General features: G+C 39.9%; 1 protein-coding gene and 1 long non-coding RNA gene across 2 annotated transcripts; one reads left to right on the top strand and one right to left on the bottom strand.

The window, feature by feature from the left end:
- Positions 1-25: 25 nt before the first annotated feature.
- LOC112557472 lies at positions 26-2722 on the bottom strand. The gene is made up of 2 exons (XR_003097955.1): positions 2490-2722; positions 26-1639 (listed from the first exon to the last, which is right to left on the bottom strand). It is a non-coding gene; the product is annotated as an uncharacterized LOC112557472 (long non-coding RNA).
- A 1450-nt stretch (positions 2723-4172) lies between these two features.
- LOC112555545 lies at positions 4173-14931 on the top strand. Its single transcript, XM_025223981.1, has 7 exons — positions 4173-4715; positions 6328-6521; positions 8039-8515; positions 8845-9206; positions 10481-10822; positions 13453-14354; positions 14755-14931. The coding sequence occupies exons 1-7, from the start codon at positions 4173-4175 to the stop codon at positions 14929-14931; spliced, it is 2997 nt and encodes a 998-aa protein (XP_025079766.1).
- The last annotated feature ends 5270 nt before the right edge of the window (positions 14932-20201 follow it).

Below are 20201 nucleotides of genomic sequence, written 5' to 3'. Positions count from 1 at the left end.
CCACAAACTGACCGTAAACGACAAAAACATTTCAATTGGTATAATATGAAAGGTGTATATTCATGAATTTAAAAATTGCACACATGGTCCAATGTAATGATAAATTACAACAAAGAAGACTTTCTACATAAAAAGGGCAAGAAACCATTGACTTCTAATTATAATAAAATCCTTTGCAGTGGACAGTCATGTTTGAAAGTAATGTGCACATGCAATAAAAGCCTTAGTACAAGAGTACCTTGTAAATGCATGTTTCCCAAGTCATTCACACCTAGGATCTTGATGACAATGCAAATCTTTAGCTCAAAGCACAGAGCATTAACCAAACCTACATGCAGACAGCTTATATATATAAAAATCCCAACTAATTTTTTGTAGCACTCATTCTTTCCTTCCTCCAGCCCCATACCTGCATATGTAACAAAAGCATACTCAAACAGGATAAACACACCTTTGCTCTCTCTCTCTCTTCCTGTCACATACATTCTGTATTCTTTACTATTTATTCACCCTCCAAGGGGTACACACTCCCATCCATTGCAATGTACAATATCTCACATATACATTTTATTCATTTATCTGGTTCACCATCCTTAGTAATATCTTCACAACTTTGGCTAATATGCTGAGGGTCTTTTGATTTCTTTAAAGTTAATAATGGCTGGAATTTATAAGCATTTGGATTGTGAATATAGTAGTGTGGTAAATCATTTTTACACTGGTCATCAAATTTTTTACAGTTAAATAGAGTATTAATAACAACAATAGTCACTGCACACTGGGACAATGTAACACTGTGAGGAGCTATGCACTGATATGAACAATCTGAATAGCCATATGTTCTTTATGTTTGCAGCTACACCCATCTCAATATGAAGCATAAGGGTTTATAATTATATGGTATTAAAATTTTTTTTTGCGAGGGTGCCTGCATGTGTACATGAAAGGGGATGGTGTGTGTATGTGTGTGTGCTTATATATAAATATGTAAACGTAAGGCAAATATTCATTTCCAAGTGTAGGTGTTGTAAGTGTCCATTTTAAGTGCATGTGCAAACAACAAATTTTTCATGGACATTCACCTTATACATTAAGGACAACTAAGATTTATTGAGTAATAATGAATGTACACTGGTACAGTGCTTTACCCACAACTCTAGGGTCATAATCTGGGTACTAAGTCACTTATATAACAGCATGAACAGTAGAAGTTAAATGAAAACAATGAAACCTGTGTGTATTTACAGAAACGTGTGGCAAAACCCTTGATGTTTTCTTAATTCTCATTTGACTTAATGTGATGATGTATCACATGAGCGAGGGGGCCCGGGTTTATTCTATGTGCAGTTGTTTGGCTGGCAATCGATGTTGTGTGGGTTGGAAGCAATCAGAGAAGTACAGTACTGTCATACATGATACAAAACATAAATTTACAATTTAAACTAACAGCATATTTATTCCTCATTGTGAAATCAGCTCAATTGTCATTTGCTGGTAGAAAAAAATGCAGCAGTTGACATCATTCGCATTTTACACTGTTTACCATATTGTGATATCCCTCTTTCTGCTCCACTGTACTATATTGCAAATCTTGTGCACCCAATTTTCGGAAATTAGCTCCCATCTCTGGAGATCTCCACTGAAAAAGAAAATCGTGGTGATCACACTGTGCATAAAACACTAAATATTTATTCGTGGTATGCTAAAGCATTACTTATGGACTGACTGATGCATAAATCTTAATATTGACATCAACATAAGAAGAAAAACAAGGTAATAGTAGCAAAATTAAATTTTATTATTATTGTAAGACTTTTATTTGCATTCAAAGTGGTTGATTATAATGCCTTCAATATAAAATGTGTCAACTTGTTAATTATTGCAAACATACTACTTTGAATTAGTTGGTAATGATGTCCAGTTTAAAATCCTGCTTCATGCTTTTCTCTCCATGTTTACTTTTTGCTTATTTACAACCATTCTTTTAAAAACCCAAATCATGTGACATTTTGTCATCATCTGGAAAGGTCTGTGTCCATATTAAAGTAATAATACAGTACATGTTCATAAACTTAAGTATTTTATTACATCTTGTAACTGTGCTTACTGTGTAGTGCGGAAATAAAGAATGAAACCTAAGTAGTCAAAACGACTGAATCACTTTGCTTGATTCAGTCACGGACTTCTATAAACGATCGGTCGTTCGGCATCGCTAAACGTCAAAAGCACATTACACGTTTCGTTCACATGAATTAAAAATAAGTCTGTGTGCACTATATTAATTAGCACGCTATAATACTATATAAAGCCACGAATACAATCCTAGAAAAACAAATAACAGACGGAACACTACGAAGAAACCGACTAAGCGACGAGTACAAAATAAACCGGGGACACAAGCTCGTGATGATACCTAAACAAATAGCAGACGAACATTTACAAAGAAACCGATCGACTAAGCCACGAATAACAATTAAAATGTAACTTACCTTTTTATTTTTGTAGGGGTGATTTGTTATTGAGCTGCATCACAACACGTCCTCGATTCGCGAGTCTACCACACTTGACAATGTTGTTAAATTCAAGACATATTCTGTCCTAACACATGGGCAATTCCTCAGCTCGGACACGTTCTCATCTCACGGAATATCAAGCCCACAAATTGCCTTGTCTGCGCATGCGCACCCGTTGACCCCTGCGCCTGCGCACTGTGAGATGGCAATTTCTGAGCTCGCGACACCGGCGCTCCTGTCGTCGTAACGACCTCTCTAGCTGCTTGGGAGGATGGGGGGGGGGGGGGGGTCCTCTACTCGGCCACCATCCTTGCAGTTGCTGGTGTCCTCGTCGTCGTCGCGCAGACTCCGGCTGTCAAACCTTGCCGTCTCGAGCCCGGCGCCTCACTCCCCGCTCACTGCAGTAGAGTCGCTCTCCGCAGACAATCGCGAAGTTTCTTGGAGACTGTGCAGCGTCTCCGGTCCCACTCGTTTCTTGAGTCTCCCCTCAGTAGTACACGACACACCTCGCTCCATTTAGCAACTTCCAAACAGCTTCTTCTCTTTTACACACCGTCGTCTCTGTTAATCCAAAAATCGCCCCCCCCCTTTTAGCGTTCAACGCTCGTCTATATATACTCCTTCTGTCACACTCCACACGGGTGAGCACTTCATGCCTCGCTCGGGAGGTCCAGAACTCACGTGGTGCCCAAAATACACGTGGGGTCCAAAACACACGTGGTGTCCAGAATTCACGTGGCCCACGATTTTTACATGGCAGTAATCTCAATCTTTTGATAGATTTCATTCTTGATTTTCGTCTTTGGAGGAAACCATGCAGTGTTTGAGAACGAGGGACGCCGCATTCCACAGGGGATTAGTGGTCTTTTGATTGGTTAATACTTGAATCAGTCGTTAAACAGATTGAAAATACAGACTCCGGGCTTTCTAGCAAGGTATAAAACAGTGGGGTTCTTACAGGGAAACAATACCAAAACAGCGTTTGAATTTCGTCATTTTCCTGTGGAAATCAGGACGGATCGCCTGGGGGTACCTCGATTAAAATGTATTTTAAGACAATTTCTAACTTTTAGTTTAACATAGCAGTGTATTTTCCTGTTAGTTCAATAACAAGGAATCCATTTTTAAAGAAAAGTCAAACTGCACAAAATTGACCCTCAACACCTTTCGGGCCTCTAGTATGTCACCTGCACTCTACAGTGCCTTTCAGACGAGGAATCTTCTTGAAATTATTTTCAACTCAGCGCTGGTCAGGAACCCAGGCGGATAAGGCGAGTAGACGAAGAACAATTAACCAAAAGTGAAATAAAAACACAAAGAAAACCTGGAGAGAAAAACAAAACCAATCTTTAGATAAGTAGCAAATTCAGGACTACACCACAAGTCGTTCAAGACTTGTTTGCAATAAAAAAAACCCGTCCGCTCCTCTCCCGTCAAGAAAAAAAAAACCAGTCACACCACACACATCCAAAACAATACTACACTCTTTCCTTTGTTCTTCCAACAAAACAACCTATCAACACCAAACTTAACTAAACACAGATCAGCCGGCCATCCCTATGGCGCGGCCCGCCAGATCTGTACTTTTTTATACAACATGATAGCAAGCCAACGTGTTTGATTTGCAAAGAAAGTGTGGCTGTTTTTAAGGAGCACAACATGAAACGGCACTATGAAACAAAGCACAAGAACAAGTATGATGGCATCCTTGGTTCGAGCCGCACAGAAAAGATTGCTAAGTTACGTCAAGAAATTGGAGGCTTGACGAGAATATTTAGCAAGAAAAGACAAGAAAATGAGGCGGCGGTAATTGCAAGCTACCGAGTTGCTCACATTTTCAGCAGAGAAGTGAAGCCATTTTCCGACGGTGAATGCGTAAAAAATTGCTTGCTAGCAGTGGTGGAGGAACTGTGTCCTGAAAAGAAGAATGCAGTTGAAGCCGTCAGCCTTTCTCGCACGACAATTGCACGGCGAGTGGAAGATATGGGGAAACATCTGCAGTCAAAACTAAGGGACAAAACAGCACGTTTCGAAATGTTTTCTATTGCTGCTTACGAGTCAACCGACTCATCCGACACCGCTCAACTCTTGGTATTTATTCGCGGTACAAACAGCGATTTTGAACTTACAGAAGAGTTAGCGACCATGAGGGGCATGCACGGGAACACCACTGGCGAAGACCTATTCAAAGAAGTTTCAGCCGTAATAGAGGGTCTTGCTCTTCCTTGGGAAAAATTAGTGGGAGTGACTACCGATGGTGCCAGAAGTATGGTTGGATGCCACAGCGGACTGGCATCAAGGGTTATTAGAAAAGTCGTCGAGTCTAATGGAACCGAGCTTCTGCGGCTTCATTGCATTATTCACCAACAAAATCTCTGTGGCAAGGTGTTGAATCTGGACCATGTGATGAAGATTGTGGTCAGCACTGTAAACTTCATCAGATCACAGGCGTTGAACCACAGAACTTTCAAGGAATTTTTGACAGAAATAGAATGCGAATATGAAGACGTTCTCTTTCACAGTGAAGTCCGCTGGTTAAGCCGAGGAAAGTTACTTAAACGGTTTTTTGATTTGAGACATGAGATTGAAATTTTTATGACGGAGAAATCAAAGCAAGTGCCTCAGCTGAACGACCCCTCGTGGCTGTGGGATTTGGCGATTTTATGCGACATCACGTCACATCTGAATGAACTCAACACCAAACTACAAGGGAAAGACAAGTTGATTTCGCATGTGTATGCGGACATAACAGCATTCCAAGCGAAACTACTACTCTTCATTCAGCAGGCGGGAAGGATGGAGCTTGTCCACTTCCCAACGTGTACATCTCTACGTCAGGATCAGCAGCAACATATGTCTTTCCCAAAGAAAGAATGATAGAACTTTTGGGCTCTTGAAGGATAATTTCAGTGAAAGATTTAAGGATTTTCATGATTTGAAGGATGAAATACGTCTCTTCGAAAATCCATTTGCGGCAGATGTGTCAAGTGCCCCGACAGACCTGCAACTGGAACTGATTGACTTGCAAAGCCAGACATCCCTATTTGACAAATTTCGAGCGATGCAGACAATTGCTTTCTACGCAGTGTTGCCTGCAGAAACTTTTCCAAATCTCCGAAAACAAGCGTTAAGGATGATCACGATGTTTACAAGTACTTATGTGTGTGAACAAACGTTTTCAGTGATGAAACGGGCGAAACCCGTCTTACGTCATCGCCTCGCGGACGAACATTTCGATTCAGTGCTCAGACTTGGTGTTTCTTCGATGCAGCCAGACATTCAGAAGCTGGTTTCGGAAAAGCAGCTTCAAATATCGCACTAAGTACAACTTTTTTCTGATAAAAATGGTATGTTCTATTTTTTTAATTTTTTTTTTGTAATTTTTGCGGTGAAGCGGCCCGCGACACGCGTGTCGGAAGGGAATATGGCCCGCAGGCCGAAAAAGGTTGTGCATCACTGGTTTAAGTTATGACAATGACAATGACCAACTTTACTAAACCAGTGAGAAAGGATACTGTGTTTATTGACTAAAGTGAAGGTCACGAGCACCTTCAGTATGTTTATTCCTGTATACTCACTAACTTACATGAACAAAGCGTTAAGATACATATTAACAATATTTGTGGAAACGGGTTACATTCCTACTTTTACAACAGACTGTACATTGCCGTTATGTCCGTTATCAAGCGTAGATGTTTCGGAAAAATTCTTAAACAGAATGTTGTAAGGGCTTTACTCTTTTAATTGTCAACTGTCATCGTTAATAACAGTTTGTATTCATGCGATGCTTATACAGCATGTGGTCGTCTTACAGGATCTGTGTCGGTGTCTGGAAGCAGCAGACCTCGTCAGTGTCGTTGGTCTTTGTCTCTGCTCTGAGCAGTTGTATGTGTCCGGTGCACTGCAGGATGTCCCTACAGAACTGTGGGAATGGTGGTTGCGATGTGTGGTTAGGTCTGGATCTGAAACCGAAATGACTGTTGAGGTGTACGAGACCCTGGTGGCCAGGTAATTGTTAAAACTATCTTGTCTTTCATACAGTTGACACATGTTAGAATTCATAACAGAGTCTTGAATTAATGATTGTCGTATATTTGATAATAAAAGAGGACACGCACGCTGCAATAAAAATTATTAATTTATATAATAGAAAGCCAAAGGTCATTTTCTATTGCTTGGAAATACGCATTCTCCTGGTTGGGGAAAGCCATTTCTTCGGTGTCTGACACGTACGGTCAAATAACTATTTTTTCAAGTAAAATCAACACACGTATATCTACAATTAATCTTCAGCATCCGGTGATACCCTTAAAGTAGATTACCTACCTACAAGCAAACGATGCTCACCATTCAGGCCTGTCTTGAGTAGTGATGACCAGGTCCTGATTGAAATGACCATTCTCGCACGTTTGCTAGTCCTTTTATTCTTCGGTTCACATCTTCGTCCCCCAGCTTCCATGGTACCTTAGAACAACCTGAATGGTTTGTTTTTAGCAGGTATCGGTAGATATAAATGATATAAACCTAACCTGTAAATTTCAGCTTCCAAAACCCATCCGTTAATTAATTATTCACTAGCACGAGATTCGTACCTGCGATCATTTAGCGCCGATAAAAGTGTACTACGTCACGCTAACAGTGTATTACGTCACGTTGGTACATCATTCACAAAGTTGCCAGCAGTCAACACCAAACAGAGAGAGAATGAGCGACAGTTCGGGTTACTCGGCCGTTGAAAGTCTTCGTTTCTCGTGCTAAAGTAGCAGTTTTACAGAACCACGAGAAATGCCGACTGTCAGCGTCTGAATAAATCCTAACTCTCGGTCGTTCTCTCTCTCTCTCTCTGTTTGGTGTTGACTGCAGGCGATGTTGTGAATGGTGTACCAACGTGACGAAGTACACTGTTATCAGCGCTCGTTGATCGCAGGTGGGAATCGCAGAGGATCGCTGATGGGTTTTGGAGGCTGAAATTTACAGGTTAGGTTTATATCGCCTACATCTACTGATAAGGGGAAAAAGCAATCGTTAAGTTTGATCTTAAGCGATAGTCATATAGTGATCTTGTGTAAAATGGACAAACCAGGTCATTCTTCGCCGTTTTACAACGGTGAGAATGGAACAGACCATTTTCCTGGGAATTATGAAGCTCTCGTTTAGTGTCTTCTCCATTGTGCTAGAACAGACCTGGGCAAAGGCCGGCCCGCTGGCCCGCCCGCCAGTATATATATTTACAGTATTGAGTAAAACTGAGTTAACTATATTAGTCCGGCCCTCTAAAACCATCCCAATTTCTCATGCGGCCCCTTGGGAAAATTAATTGCCCACCCCTGTGCTAGAATCTGCGTCTTTTGTCTGTTGCTGGTCCTCAAAGTCAGACCATCTGATGTTTCCAAGTCATGATATGTCCCACAGGTATCGTTCCTATTAGAAAACATCAGTGCTAGCTAATTATCACGTAGCTTTTGCTTTTATGTCCGTTTTGATATGAGCATCTCACACGTACACTATTATGTTAAATGTTGTAGGTTCTATGGTACCGCGGTTACGGTGACCATTCCATGCATATCGCCTCCACGCCTGTGCCTTAAAATCTTGAATCAACCTTCGCCCTCCACGACACAGTGTTCTTATGCTGTTATTACATTGTTTCCGGAGCAAGTTCACCTGCTGACCATGACATCTCCAAGGGTCATGTTGGCTGGACCTCCTGGTACAGGTAAAACCTTAGTGTTGCAGCTAAAGGCCACAGAATGGCTGAGATGTGGAAGCGATGTCTTCTTGGTCTGCACCTCGGACAGGTGTGCAGCGTGCTACAGGATGTACTACCTGCTGCAGCAGACTATAGAGACACAACTGGCGCCCACTGGGACATCTGGACAGCTTCACCTTCTGGAGTATAGGTTTGGAACAAATAGTGATGTCGAGAATGCTGTGAGGGACTTATCGCAAGCGGCAACTGGAGGAGTGCTGCACGTCATCGCCGATCAAATGGACTCATTCAGGTAATGAGTGCAATGAGAGACGGCTGATAAAAAATTAAAATGTAAAAGTCAGAGTTGTCCCATCACTACTATGGAATGTTCAGAAGTGAAAAATTTCTGAAGGTAGTAAAAGCAGCGATCGTTTGCATGCATGATTAGGACAAAAATAATTGCTCAGTTCTCTGAGACTTTATTATATGCAGCATTTTAAACTTCATTTATTATAATTTTAAACCAACATCACAATAATTAGACTTACAAATTAAAAAATACACACATAGACACACAAAAATTCATACGTCTATTTAGTAAGTATAAATATATTTATATCTCTTTAAATCTTTTAACAGTTCCTACTTACAAGCGTTCCACAAAGAGTTACTGACACAAGTTCCACATCTTCATTTCTGGGCGGCAAGCTATTATCCCGAGTCTGTACAGTCGAGCTGGCAGGTTCAAAATTTAACCAGACCCATCCGCTTTCCGGAGACTGTGAAGATGGAACTTGAACGTATATCGACTGTCGCAGACCATAATTCAAAGACTTACAGCCTTCGTGGGGAATATAAGAGTCCGCGTGGTCCACCAGTCCAGCGATTCCCTCTCCCAAAACACAAAGGCAGTCACAGGAGCACGCGATGTATCAACCGTTGTGTCACGTGCGGTGAGCACGTGGCAAAGATCCTATTGCACGTTCTTGCTGGTGTTCCAGGTCAGTGTACGTTTCTTGTAATATTATTTCCAGTGTTCATTTAATCAAGATGAAAAAAAGACTAATTTCAACTCGTTCTTTGAAGTAGTTTTCTTCCACCACAGTCCATACGCCACTTGCATGCTAAAGCATTCTGTAAGGTTTGGCAGCTTTAAGTGCTTTTCAAAAAAGTGTATGTCTGAATAGAAAAATTGTGATATATATATACAGTGATACCTCGGTTCTCGAACGCCTTGACTTTCGACCAAATCGGTATTCGACCAGGAAATTCGAGAAAATTTTTTCTTGGAATCCGAACAAATATTTGGAACTCGAACATCCGAACGTCCGAGATGAGCCGAGTTGAGCCGAATGGCGTTCATTGGGCCCAGCGCGCCTTGCTTGCGTCATCAGTGTGAGTGCAGAGAGAGAGAGAGGGAGTGACGTTTTTGTGGAGAGAGTCATGAAATGTGTGCAAAATGGGCAGAAATCGCAAATTTTGTTGAACAACATCACCCTGATAAAGTGGTAGCAAATAGAGCAGTTAACATTTTTAATGACAATGTTATGTCCACTTTCAGCAAAATTTTGCAAAGGAGAAAAAAACAGCAAACAATTGACAAATTCTTCCGTAAAGAAATCAGACAAGCAACTGCAGAGCAAGATTCTGATTCTCCTCAGCAAAAGATACAGAGAACAGAAACACCGAAGAGCAGTTACCCTCTGTTTTTATTGAAGAGGACTCCCCTTCAAAACAATAACCATCCCTTCCCTCCTCCTCCACATTCATTCCTCCTGCCATAAAGTTTGGTACAGGTACAGTAAATGAAACACAGTTTACTGTACTGTACAGTACATTTTATTTATTTTTGTGTGTTTTTTTTTTTTTTTTTGTTTAATAAATACACTTTTATTTCTTATTTCTTGTTGAGACTCATGTTTTTTTTTTTTTACATATTATATACAAATTAGGCCAGTAAATAGGCATTTTCTGGGGCTTGGAACGAATTAATCCAGTTTCCATTATTTCCTTTGGGTTTCATTGCTTCGGTTCTCGAACAATTTGGTTCTCGACCGTCCTCCCGGAACGAATTATGTTCGAGAACCGAGGTATCACTGTATATCACATTTAACAATATCTTATTTAAAAGAAGTGCGTTAAACTGTCAAATGGTTTTATTGCCCTAATTGAGTGGTGCCAGTCTATTTCATTGCTAACACTACTGATTGGTTTTTGTTTGTTTTTTTTTTTTTTTTTATCGGGGTATTTAATGCAAGAAACTGAATATTTGCAGGAAATATTACCACATCTACTGCTATCGCTCACACCACAAGCGACACAACATCTGTGCGCCTGCAGTACAGAGACGTGCTAGTACTGCCCAGTATTCATGTCAGGTACTTCATGGACCTGGAGACAGGACTGAGAAAGGCGGGTATCCCTGTCCGGTACATGACCAGTGATAACTGCGAGGACATCATCACGGCACGTGAAGACGAGGTGGTAGTTGCAGATGAAGAAGATGTTCGCGGTCTTGAAAGAAAAGTAGTAGTCGTCATCGTTGATGAGCTTGAAGATGCTGGAGTTCTTGCCATATCCCGGTGCACGTCGCAGCTGGTGTACATCACCTTCAGAGGTTTGTCTTTTTTGAGGGGTGAAAAGTTTTGAAAAGAAAGAGGTTTAAAGGGATGTAAACTGAGATAGAGCCATGTCATGATTGTAGAGAAATTTCTATTTAAGCAATAACAAACGGTTGTTCAGTTATGTGTCCCAAACCAAGATATTTGTTTATTTGTACAATGATAACAGTAAAACTTCGAACAACATACCAGTTTAAAATACATTAGATATATTTAAGTATGTGACATTTTGGTATTAAGTACCAACAGATGTCAAACTCCGAAAAATGGAAATTAGAGATAGAAATATTGTGAATTAGCCTTTGCTGTAAATAATCTGTTTTCATTGGGTTTTTTCTCTAGGATTTTCATGTATTTCATATCTATATAGACCCTGTTCTTTTCTGAAAAAGGAGGACAATAACATTCTCGTTATTCTTAATACCTTTATAATGCAGAAGACAACAATGAAATGCAATGTTGACCAGAATTTACTCATGACATGAACGGGCGTAAAATTCTACTTCTTGCAAACAAAGAAAAATACTCAAAAATAAAATAAGAAAAGGCAATAACACAATCAGAAATAAATCTCGACACTTATTGACAAGATGTTGCAGAATTGTCACCTTACTTTCTCAATACAAAATTGTCACAACCTATTATTATAAATTTTAATAATTTTGCCGACGTATACTTTTCGTTGATGCAGAATTTTGCAACACGACAAGTCAATAAAATGCGAAAATCAGTGTAATGAAAATGTACAACCATTGACAATGAGAAAACATTGTAATGTTACAAAAAGATACGAAGAGTTTGTATCGCATGATTTGGTCACAACAAATAGTTTTGAGTAGTCCTACCTCTACCCACTCTCGCCGACACATACTGCACGCGCACACTTACTCTAAATTGCTAATTATACTTTACTTGACTCTGAGCCCCCAGCGCGCGTCCCCAATAACAGACGCAAGGCTTGCAAATGTGTAATAAAAAATTATTAATGAGTTTATAAATGATACAATTCCAAAGATGGCTGTACTCTAGGTGTCCCGTTAACTTCCCTATGCCTGGTCCAGGTATTGTTTGCCACCTTAACTACTACACACAGTAGACTACACTCGTGTAACACACACTCGCCTCTTATTTCGTCACACAAAGTCTCTTGCCACGTGGAGGGCCATCCGATGTTGCTGACGTCCGAGAATCCGTTGATGTCACTCCGTCGATCGTTGCGGCCTCCTTCACGAGCGCTGAGACTCTGGCACTGCCGAGTGTCACCACGTGTCTCTCTCGTCCTGTAGGCCGGACTGCTGTCTCGATATTAACAGCGCCTAACAGGGACGAACGGTTATCTACCAGCCTAATCCTCTACTGTTTGCTACCAAAGTGTTGTGCACTCAGTGGTAGAGTGGGTCTTACGCACCTCTTGAGTCAGTTGTGCTGTAGTAGTCACGATTTCAAGACAGACTCAAAGCAGAGAATCTGAACAGCCTTGAACAGACCTCTGTTACAACTTTACTCCTCGAGAGCCCAGTGCGAAGACAACGATTCCTAGCCAGTCACGATGGTAAATCCTCATCTGCGAGGATCACCCTCTCTGATTGGTCAAGCATGCTACACACTTTCAGCCATTCTGATTCATCCAATCACTACGTATCTAACACATGATGGACAGATGGTCACTTTTACTGACCCCTGACCACAGTACACTCCCTTCTCTCCCCTCCTCACCAGTAACGCGATCTGCGACTGTGGCGCCATCCTGACTTCCTATTCACTACCTGTGTCCAGTCGGTGGCAATAACAAGCAGCGCTGTTGTCCTGCTCTAGGTGTACCGCGGCCTTACGGGGCCAGAATGCGGGACGGCAGTTGTCGCTACTGGAGATCTCCACTCTGGCCCCACCCTGCGCTATGTCCGTGGTGACGTAAGCGGTCCGTGATTCACAGGCCTCTGATTCAAGGGAGATAAACAGTGGCGAGACTTCTTGGCCTTTTGTCCATCCGACGGTCCAGTTCCGCCAAAGGCCGACTACTGTCACTAACGTTACGTCATCTCAACTGCTAACTCATCCCCACAGTTACCCACCTTATGACAGCCCGTTTACCAGCGCGTCCGCTCATCGTGTGGAGGGAGCAGAAGTGCGGAACCAACACTAAAGCCCTATTCTTAGTTATCATGACACAGAACTTATTTTATTATATACAGTCACTCTTCCTAACACGCGGCTTTGCAAGTTCCAGGGATCTTGGCACTGGAAACTTTTTAGTATGTTTCCTGATTTTTTTTTACATCATTCTGCAATATGTTAAGGGTTTATTATTTTTCGTTGACCAAAGTCGACAGCATAACAACAGAACATTGTAGATCAAAATACAGCATGCATCTGTCGTAGACAGCCCAAAAGAACACATGAATTAGAAAATACAATACTTTATGTTGTTATCGGGCTTGTTGAAAAAACGACAGCGTAGTTTTCATGGCTTATATTTATATATTTTATATGTCTTAGTGCCTAGCTTGGTAGAAGTAAAATAAAAGTGTTTGGCTTTATTACTTGCTAGGTTATTTCAGTATTGGTGAAACAGTTCGTCGCTGACATATTGTATCACGTTGTATTCATGAAAATTCCTTTGATTCAGCCGAAAAGCAACTACATTACGAAAAGAAAGATACTAAAGAGATCCAACAGAAAAACAGAGAGGAACATGATGCCTTGGATAAATGCCTTAAGAAAGAGGAAGACGATGTGAAATCACAAAGCACTTTCTTCGACGCCGATTGCTCGTGCTACTCAGTTCCGTATAAATTCACAGCTGACCTAAGTGTAACACCAAGTTCACAACACATCGTGGACTCTTTAGAAAACAATGATAATAATGCAAGGCACAGAAACGAAAACGCTGCTGAGAAATTCGAGAACCTCGCTCAGTCACCTATATTCAGAGATCATTGGCAAGACGGTGTCCGCTTCACAACTGAAGGAGGCAGACTACAGAGACAAGGATCTGATGTTGTTCTTCAGGTCCCAGCAGGTGCTATAGAGGACAACAAAAACGTCACAGTTTACTCTGCCATTTGCACTGATGACGACTACATCAAGTACAAACTACAGCTGCCTGCCACAGAAACCATCGTCAGCCCATTGGCTGAGTTCTGGGCAGGTCCGGACTTTCACTTCCATAAACACGTTCAGCTCACCTTGCCTACCTGCCTACCTTCTGAATATGACATCAATCTTCTCCACGTCTACTGCATATCTCAAAATCCTGAAGGGCAAGTGGATTTTAGCAAATTGAAAAGGTTGGATCAGCTTTCGGAGACTCCGGGCAATAAGAGTACAGAAGCCTATTTTGCTGTAAATGAAGGAGGACGGGTAGAAGTGATGACGTCGCATTTCAGTGGGTACGTGTGCACGTACTGTGGCCTGTGTCTGAACATCGGCCTGGAGGTGTACGAGTCTCACAAGCGAGAAAACGGCTCACTTAACGTCTCCATTGTAACGCACTTCTGGGACAAGTTGCATCTTAAAGACTTCAGAGAGGTAAAGCACCCCAAAGTTAAATATGGAATAATTCAGAAAGTAGCATTTAAGCTGTATTTTTCAACGGTTTGAATTTTTGGTTAGCTAAACGGATGGGTGTCGTGATGAGGACAGGAATAAATAATATGTAAACATTAAGGTAAAGAAGAAAAATCTAAAATGTAGTTAAATATTTATGAATGATACAATGAGAAAGTGTCATATAACTCATATATAATTCGAGCAACTTCTTCGTGCCTCGCATGATGTTTTTGTGATATTTTGCTGCTCCTGCTTGTGCACACCTTTATAAGTATTCATGATTTTGTGTCATGTTAGCCAATGTGAAAAGGGATATGGTAAGATACGGTCATAAATACTATCTTGAAAAATTCTAAAGACTATTTTCTGTGACACGCAGACAAAACCGGAGCTCAATTCATATACAAGAGTCTTGAGTTCTACCTTTCAACTCAGGAAGGTCCTGACACCAGCTGAACTGCAAGTGGACCTGATCATCGACGATGAACAAACAAATCTGTGGCAGTTCATAGAAACTCTTGTACCCACAACGGTAAAACTTTGTGAAACATTATAACAAACCACAAGATACTGAAAAGACAGTGATAGATTTTGTGAGGAATATTTTTTGTGACCAAATTATCACCAAGAGTATGTCGTGGCATGATGATTCGAATTATAAAATTTCTTTTTTGCTTTTAGAATACTGCACACGGCATCCAAAGTAAATATTATTATTATTTATTTCTAAGGAAATACATATAAGTTATAAGTTAATAACTATACACATAAATTATTATTTATAAAATTATAAATAAAATGTAAAAATTAAATTATGTGATCGCTATACTCTGACTATCACACTTCTGGCTCTTAAATAAACAAGCAAGTGAATTTTTAACACCAAAATTATGTACTTTTAGCATCCCGTATTGTACAGTTTTACAATTACACAAGAAAAATTTCTCTGGACCACCTCTCTAGAGGTCATAGCAATCATAAACGTCAGCTGTTACTTTTGGGGTCTTCTGAATTTTACCAAGTTGAAGGTTTTTGGAATAGGTTCTGCATTAGGGACAGAGTTATGTTTAAATTTAAAAAAGGAGTAAGAAGCAGACATTTAAAACGTTGAGTTCTGAGTTGCTGGCATTTATACTTTTGTTTATCTCAGAAACTGAAAAGTTCTGTTGAATAGACGAAACAGATTATTTTTACGTTAATAACAGACTCAAGCGTATGAGAACAGTAAATTTCCCAGTGTAGCCAAGTTTTTGTAGACTTGAAAAGATGCACCGAAAACTGTTTCTGTTTCATCGAGAAACGAGAAATTTGACCTCAAGATGGTTTCTTTTTCAGTCGTTTTGCCTTAATTGGAGCCAAGTGACATGTGAAAACTCCACGGAACATCAGGCGGTAAAATACACATGTCTTGGTCCTTTCTGTCCTGGCTGGAAATTGAAAAGTACACAAAATCAAAATGAGATGATGCCGTCAACTCTAGATGCTTATCTACTTGTGTCGCACTTAAAGGAGGGGAGTAGTGTACCTCTGTGGACCAGCGCACAGTACCACATCGATGTACAGGTAATCAGTCCAGTGTAACACGACCTCTGTGTGACTGAGAATGTATCTAAACAAGAACAAAGTGAATGACTGAACAGACAGTAGCAACATGACATAGATGACATGATGACCTAGAAGGAGCATAAAAGATCTCTTAACCGAAGGACAAAAATGTCGAAGTTGCCTCTTTATGCATAAATTTTACACCGTACAGTATCTGAAGTGATCAAAATGTTTTCATGTTTTAGGAACCTTATGATGGCAAAAAGTGTGTGCAGAAAAATGTGACCATCAACCAGTTTATTAGGAAAGTGGGAAGCATACACATCGCTGAACAGTCTGAGATACAGCAGTCTGATCAAGCAAATGGAACTATGAATCTTATTTCCACAGAAAATAAAGACAGTGAGGAACACACTTGCAGCTGAAAACAACTTTATTAGGAATGATATTTTGAATACAACTGTTTGTCAGATTATAATGTATTTGGAGATCAGGAATCAGACTACTAAAGTAGGTGTGGTGATGGTTGTGACTGCCGCACCAGAGTCTTCTTGAAGTGGTCGTCTCCTTGATGGACACAAGGCCTCGTCGATACTTATCAACTGTTCAGGGATTTGCATAGTTTGAAGTACATGTTCCAACATATTCAGCACCTTGATTTGATTTGTGTTTAGCACACAGTCCTATAGTTTACTTTGACATAATGCATCAGTAACTTTTTGTAAAATAGCTAATTTCAGTTTTTGTGAGATCTATGGCAAAAAAAGATGGGGTACAAAGGTTGCATAGCATAATTATCGATATCATAATGTCTGTTAAGAATTATAAATCATTTAGAGTATTGATGAATGATGTGTGATGAATTGTGTAAAATGAATTTTGCATTGTGTAAAAACACATGTAACAATGATTGTACTTTGAATGATGTAAAAGTATGACATATCTATAAATTCACATTCCATAAATTCCACCAAATTTCAAGAAAATAGGTGGGAATAAGAAAAGTTTGCAGTATTTCCAATAACTCTTGCAGGTAATTTTTCTTGTGTATTTCGCTATTGTTAATATAATGCCATGACATGGAGTTTTAAAGCACTTATGACATTTGACTCTTTGGCACTACCTGATAAGGAACCGCCTTTAAATATTTTGCACATTCTTTGTTATTGATCTCTTAGCAGAGAAAGGAGAGGGCTGGTGATAGAAACCTGTAGACGCTTCCTTTGTGGTCTAAGGGAGGCAATCGTGTCTGAAATGCGTCAGCTGTGATGACCTTCTCTTTAATTATGTCTTGTACAAAAAGATTCAACACAGAGATGTTTTCAATTACTGCTTTAGTGATTCAGGACAAAATTGCTCGTATTATTTTTCCCAAATAACGGACAATAAAATTTTTTATTACACCCGTAAACACACACAAAGCGGCAAGTCAGAAAGGGGAATTTGTGCGTGAGTGTGTGTGTGTTGGGGGGGGGGGGAGGACAGAGAATTAAAGAACGATAAATGGAAGTGAAAGAATGATATAGATGATATAGATTCCGTGTTTTTCCAATTTTTGCATTCTAGTTCTCTCAATTTTAAAAAGAAAAAAACCCTGAATATATATTTTCTTTAAATTCTCATGTCATGCTGTTATTTGTATGTCACAGTTAGGTGACATGAGACTAAACAGCCAGCACAGCGAAGGTGACCCAGCCGCACCTATCGCATAACTAACAAAGTGTTGTTTTTTGTTTGTTTTTTTATGCAATGTTTATCTGTTTATTTCGGATTATTTTGTTTGATGAATTTTTCGCATATTTATAAAGATATAGATAAGTATTAGTAATTTGTTTTTGTCATAACTGCCAATAGGCGCAGTCTACGGGGCGGGGAGATGGCCTGTAAGTGTTTGGGCCTCGCTAATGCCACGGACTAATGGGACTGGTAGATGCCATGGAGTGTTTGGTGAGTTTTGTTGTTATTGTTGTTGCTGCCGTTGTTGTTTCGTGAGTTGGAGTTCATTTTGTCTAGGAGTATGTTGGTCGCTTGTCCCTGGAGACAGCGCCATTTTGTGTAGAACGTCTATCCCCGAGTGGAGGCGTCAATGATGTTTTGTTTGTTTGATTTGTTTTCTATGATTTAAGATAATTCTCGTGTGTGTGTGTGTGTGTGGAAGATATATATACATTTAGATTCTTAGATTCTGGAGCATTAGTCCCCAGTTACTGCTGGTACAGTGGAACAACAATACCCAGTCACTGAAATTAAGAGTACCATCCGATAAGTCATCAGTGAAAGTAGTGTTCTTATGTTTGATCAAGAGAAGGAACTTTCCTTTAGGACTGTACTTACAAGCAGAGATCTTAGATAGTAATAAGGATTGACTGATGTATGTTTTTATTTTTGTTAACATTTATTGTGTACTTTTATGAGTTAAATTTAGTTCATATAATTAAATATATATTTATATACTGGCCTACAAAAGAGAGTTGTTTGTGAAGAAATAAACGCGCAAATGTCCAGCCGTCCACCTTTTAAGCGAGTGTCTGTGACACTATAGTCCTTACAACTTTCAGAAGAAAATGTAGTAAATGCATTGGTTTATGTTTTTTCCCCTTCATTTTCAAGTATATACAGGTGGTCGTCGACTTACGACCTGTTCGACTTTACCACAACTATGACTGGTACAGTGTATGTCTGGCCATGACTGGCAAAGGATAAAAGTGAAATAGAACAAATCTCATAATAAAAATAATGAGGCAATAAAATGAAAAAACGAACACCAAAAAATGTTTCTAAAATACCAGCTGGCTTAAAGATGATTACAATATGATTACCCATCATACTTACGGTAATTTAATATAGCCGACACGACCGGTTTGTCGTCACCAAATGCAGTCGTAAGTCGACTCCTATCTGTATACATGTATATTTCCTTAGAGGTAGAATTATTCTTTCCAATATTTATATAATTATATATTGTAAAATGAATAATTTATACACTATCTTACATTTACAGTGATACTGTTTTCTCAAAAAATTGTGATTTATTTTAGTCATTCGTCTATGAACGATTACAACCTACAAGTTCGACAGAAACATGTTCACAAACTGACAATGGGATAACAATGATGAAAATTGCTTTACCTATCAAAAGGTAAAAATCCTGGAACTATTTGAACTTACAATCTTTGCAATATTGATTTTCTTTAAGTCTTTGGGCGATGCATCATCGTCAGACTGGATTACCACAAATACGACAGTAAACACTATTTCCTTTCAGTTTATCTCACATTGCAAATTTATAAATATATGTTAAAAAGAGAGAGAAAGAGAGAGATGTACGGACGGAGTTTTGTGTGGGTGGGCATTGCACTTTCAGAAAAATGTGAGGTAAATGCCAATTATCAATCTTGATAAATGCCATTACGAATGATATAGCAGGATTAAAGATTCGGTATAAGCTATTTTATTCTTTTACAACTGGTGTTTGATAATATTTATATGCTTAAAGTGCGTAGTTCTATTGCAAAGCATAAATATATGCACTGCATATAAGTGGCTCTCAGATGGTAGGACTCACCATGTAAGGGAGACTACGCACACGAAGTTGGGTTCTTGGCTGACATAGCAAACATGGGTGGTCTCCCTTTAACAATTACTAGGACTTCTGGAGCTTTGTTAATTTTCTGAGATGGGAGAGGGAGGATGAAGATGCGTTCCATAGCGCAGAAGTGCAATGGTTGTTACCATTACATTGAGGACCATAAATCGCGAACTAGCTCTCAGCGATAAGCATGCATCTGTGGCTCGGCATAATATTTCAAAAGCAAGCCATCATTTATTTACAAAGGATATTGTGTTAATAACAAATAACTCATTGTCTTCATTTCTTCATAGTCTTCTTTACCAACTAGGTGAAATGAAACTGGCAAACGTTTATGTAGCAGAAAAACTTCAGAAAGATAAACTTTACGAATATCGTAATCATTGTTCTTTCTTCGCGTGTTTATCCATGTCAGTGTTCATGGATGGGTACTAAAATTGCTATCAATCTAGCCACATTTGTTGTTCACAAGAATCGTTTTAAGGATTTATCCTCTTGCTGTCTCCTCGTGTATGCACGGCCATGAAATGTCAAGGGTTCAGGGAAGCTAGCAACCTACACCGCCTCAAAATGTCGAACGGCGGACATCCGGGCGTCTTGGGGCCGTGGTGTATCGATGCTGTGTATTCACCAGGATGAGGACGTGGGCGGAGACGCGCTAGCGGCGGTGCTGGGGGAGGCAATGAAGCTGG

This window comes from Pomacea canaliculata, linkage group LG2, assembly GCF_003073045.1.
Source record: "Pomacea canaliculata isolate SZHN2017 linkage group LG2, ASM307304v1, whole genome shotgun sequence".
Classification (NCBI taxonomy): domain Eukaryota; kingdom Metazoa; phylum Mollusca; class Gastropoda; order Architaenioglossa; family Ampullariidae; genus Pomacea; species Pomacea canaliculata.
The sequence above is the reverse complement of the archived record's forward strand: the minus strand, read 5'-3'. Positions and strand labels throughout refer to the sequence as shown.

Excerpts from the sequence above, each read along its gene's own strand:
- LOC112555545 (XM_025223981.1), top strand. The coding sequence starts at position 4,173 with ATGAAACGGCACTATGAAACAAAGCACAAGAACAAGTATGATGGCATC. Across the intron at positions 8,516-8,844 it reads GATCAAATGGACTCATTCAG|TTCCTACTTACAAGCGTTCC; the intron begins GTAATGAGTGCA and ends ATCTTTTAACAG. Across the intron at positions 9,207-10,480 it reads CGTTCTTGCTGGTGTTCCAG|GAAATATTACCACATCTACT; the intron begins GTCAGTGTACGT and ends GAATATTTGCAG.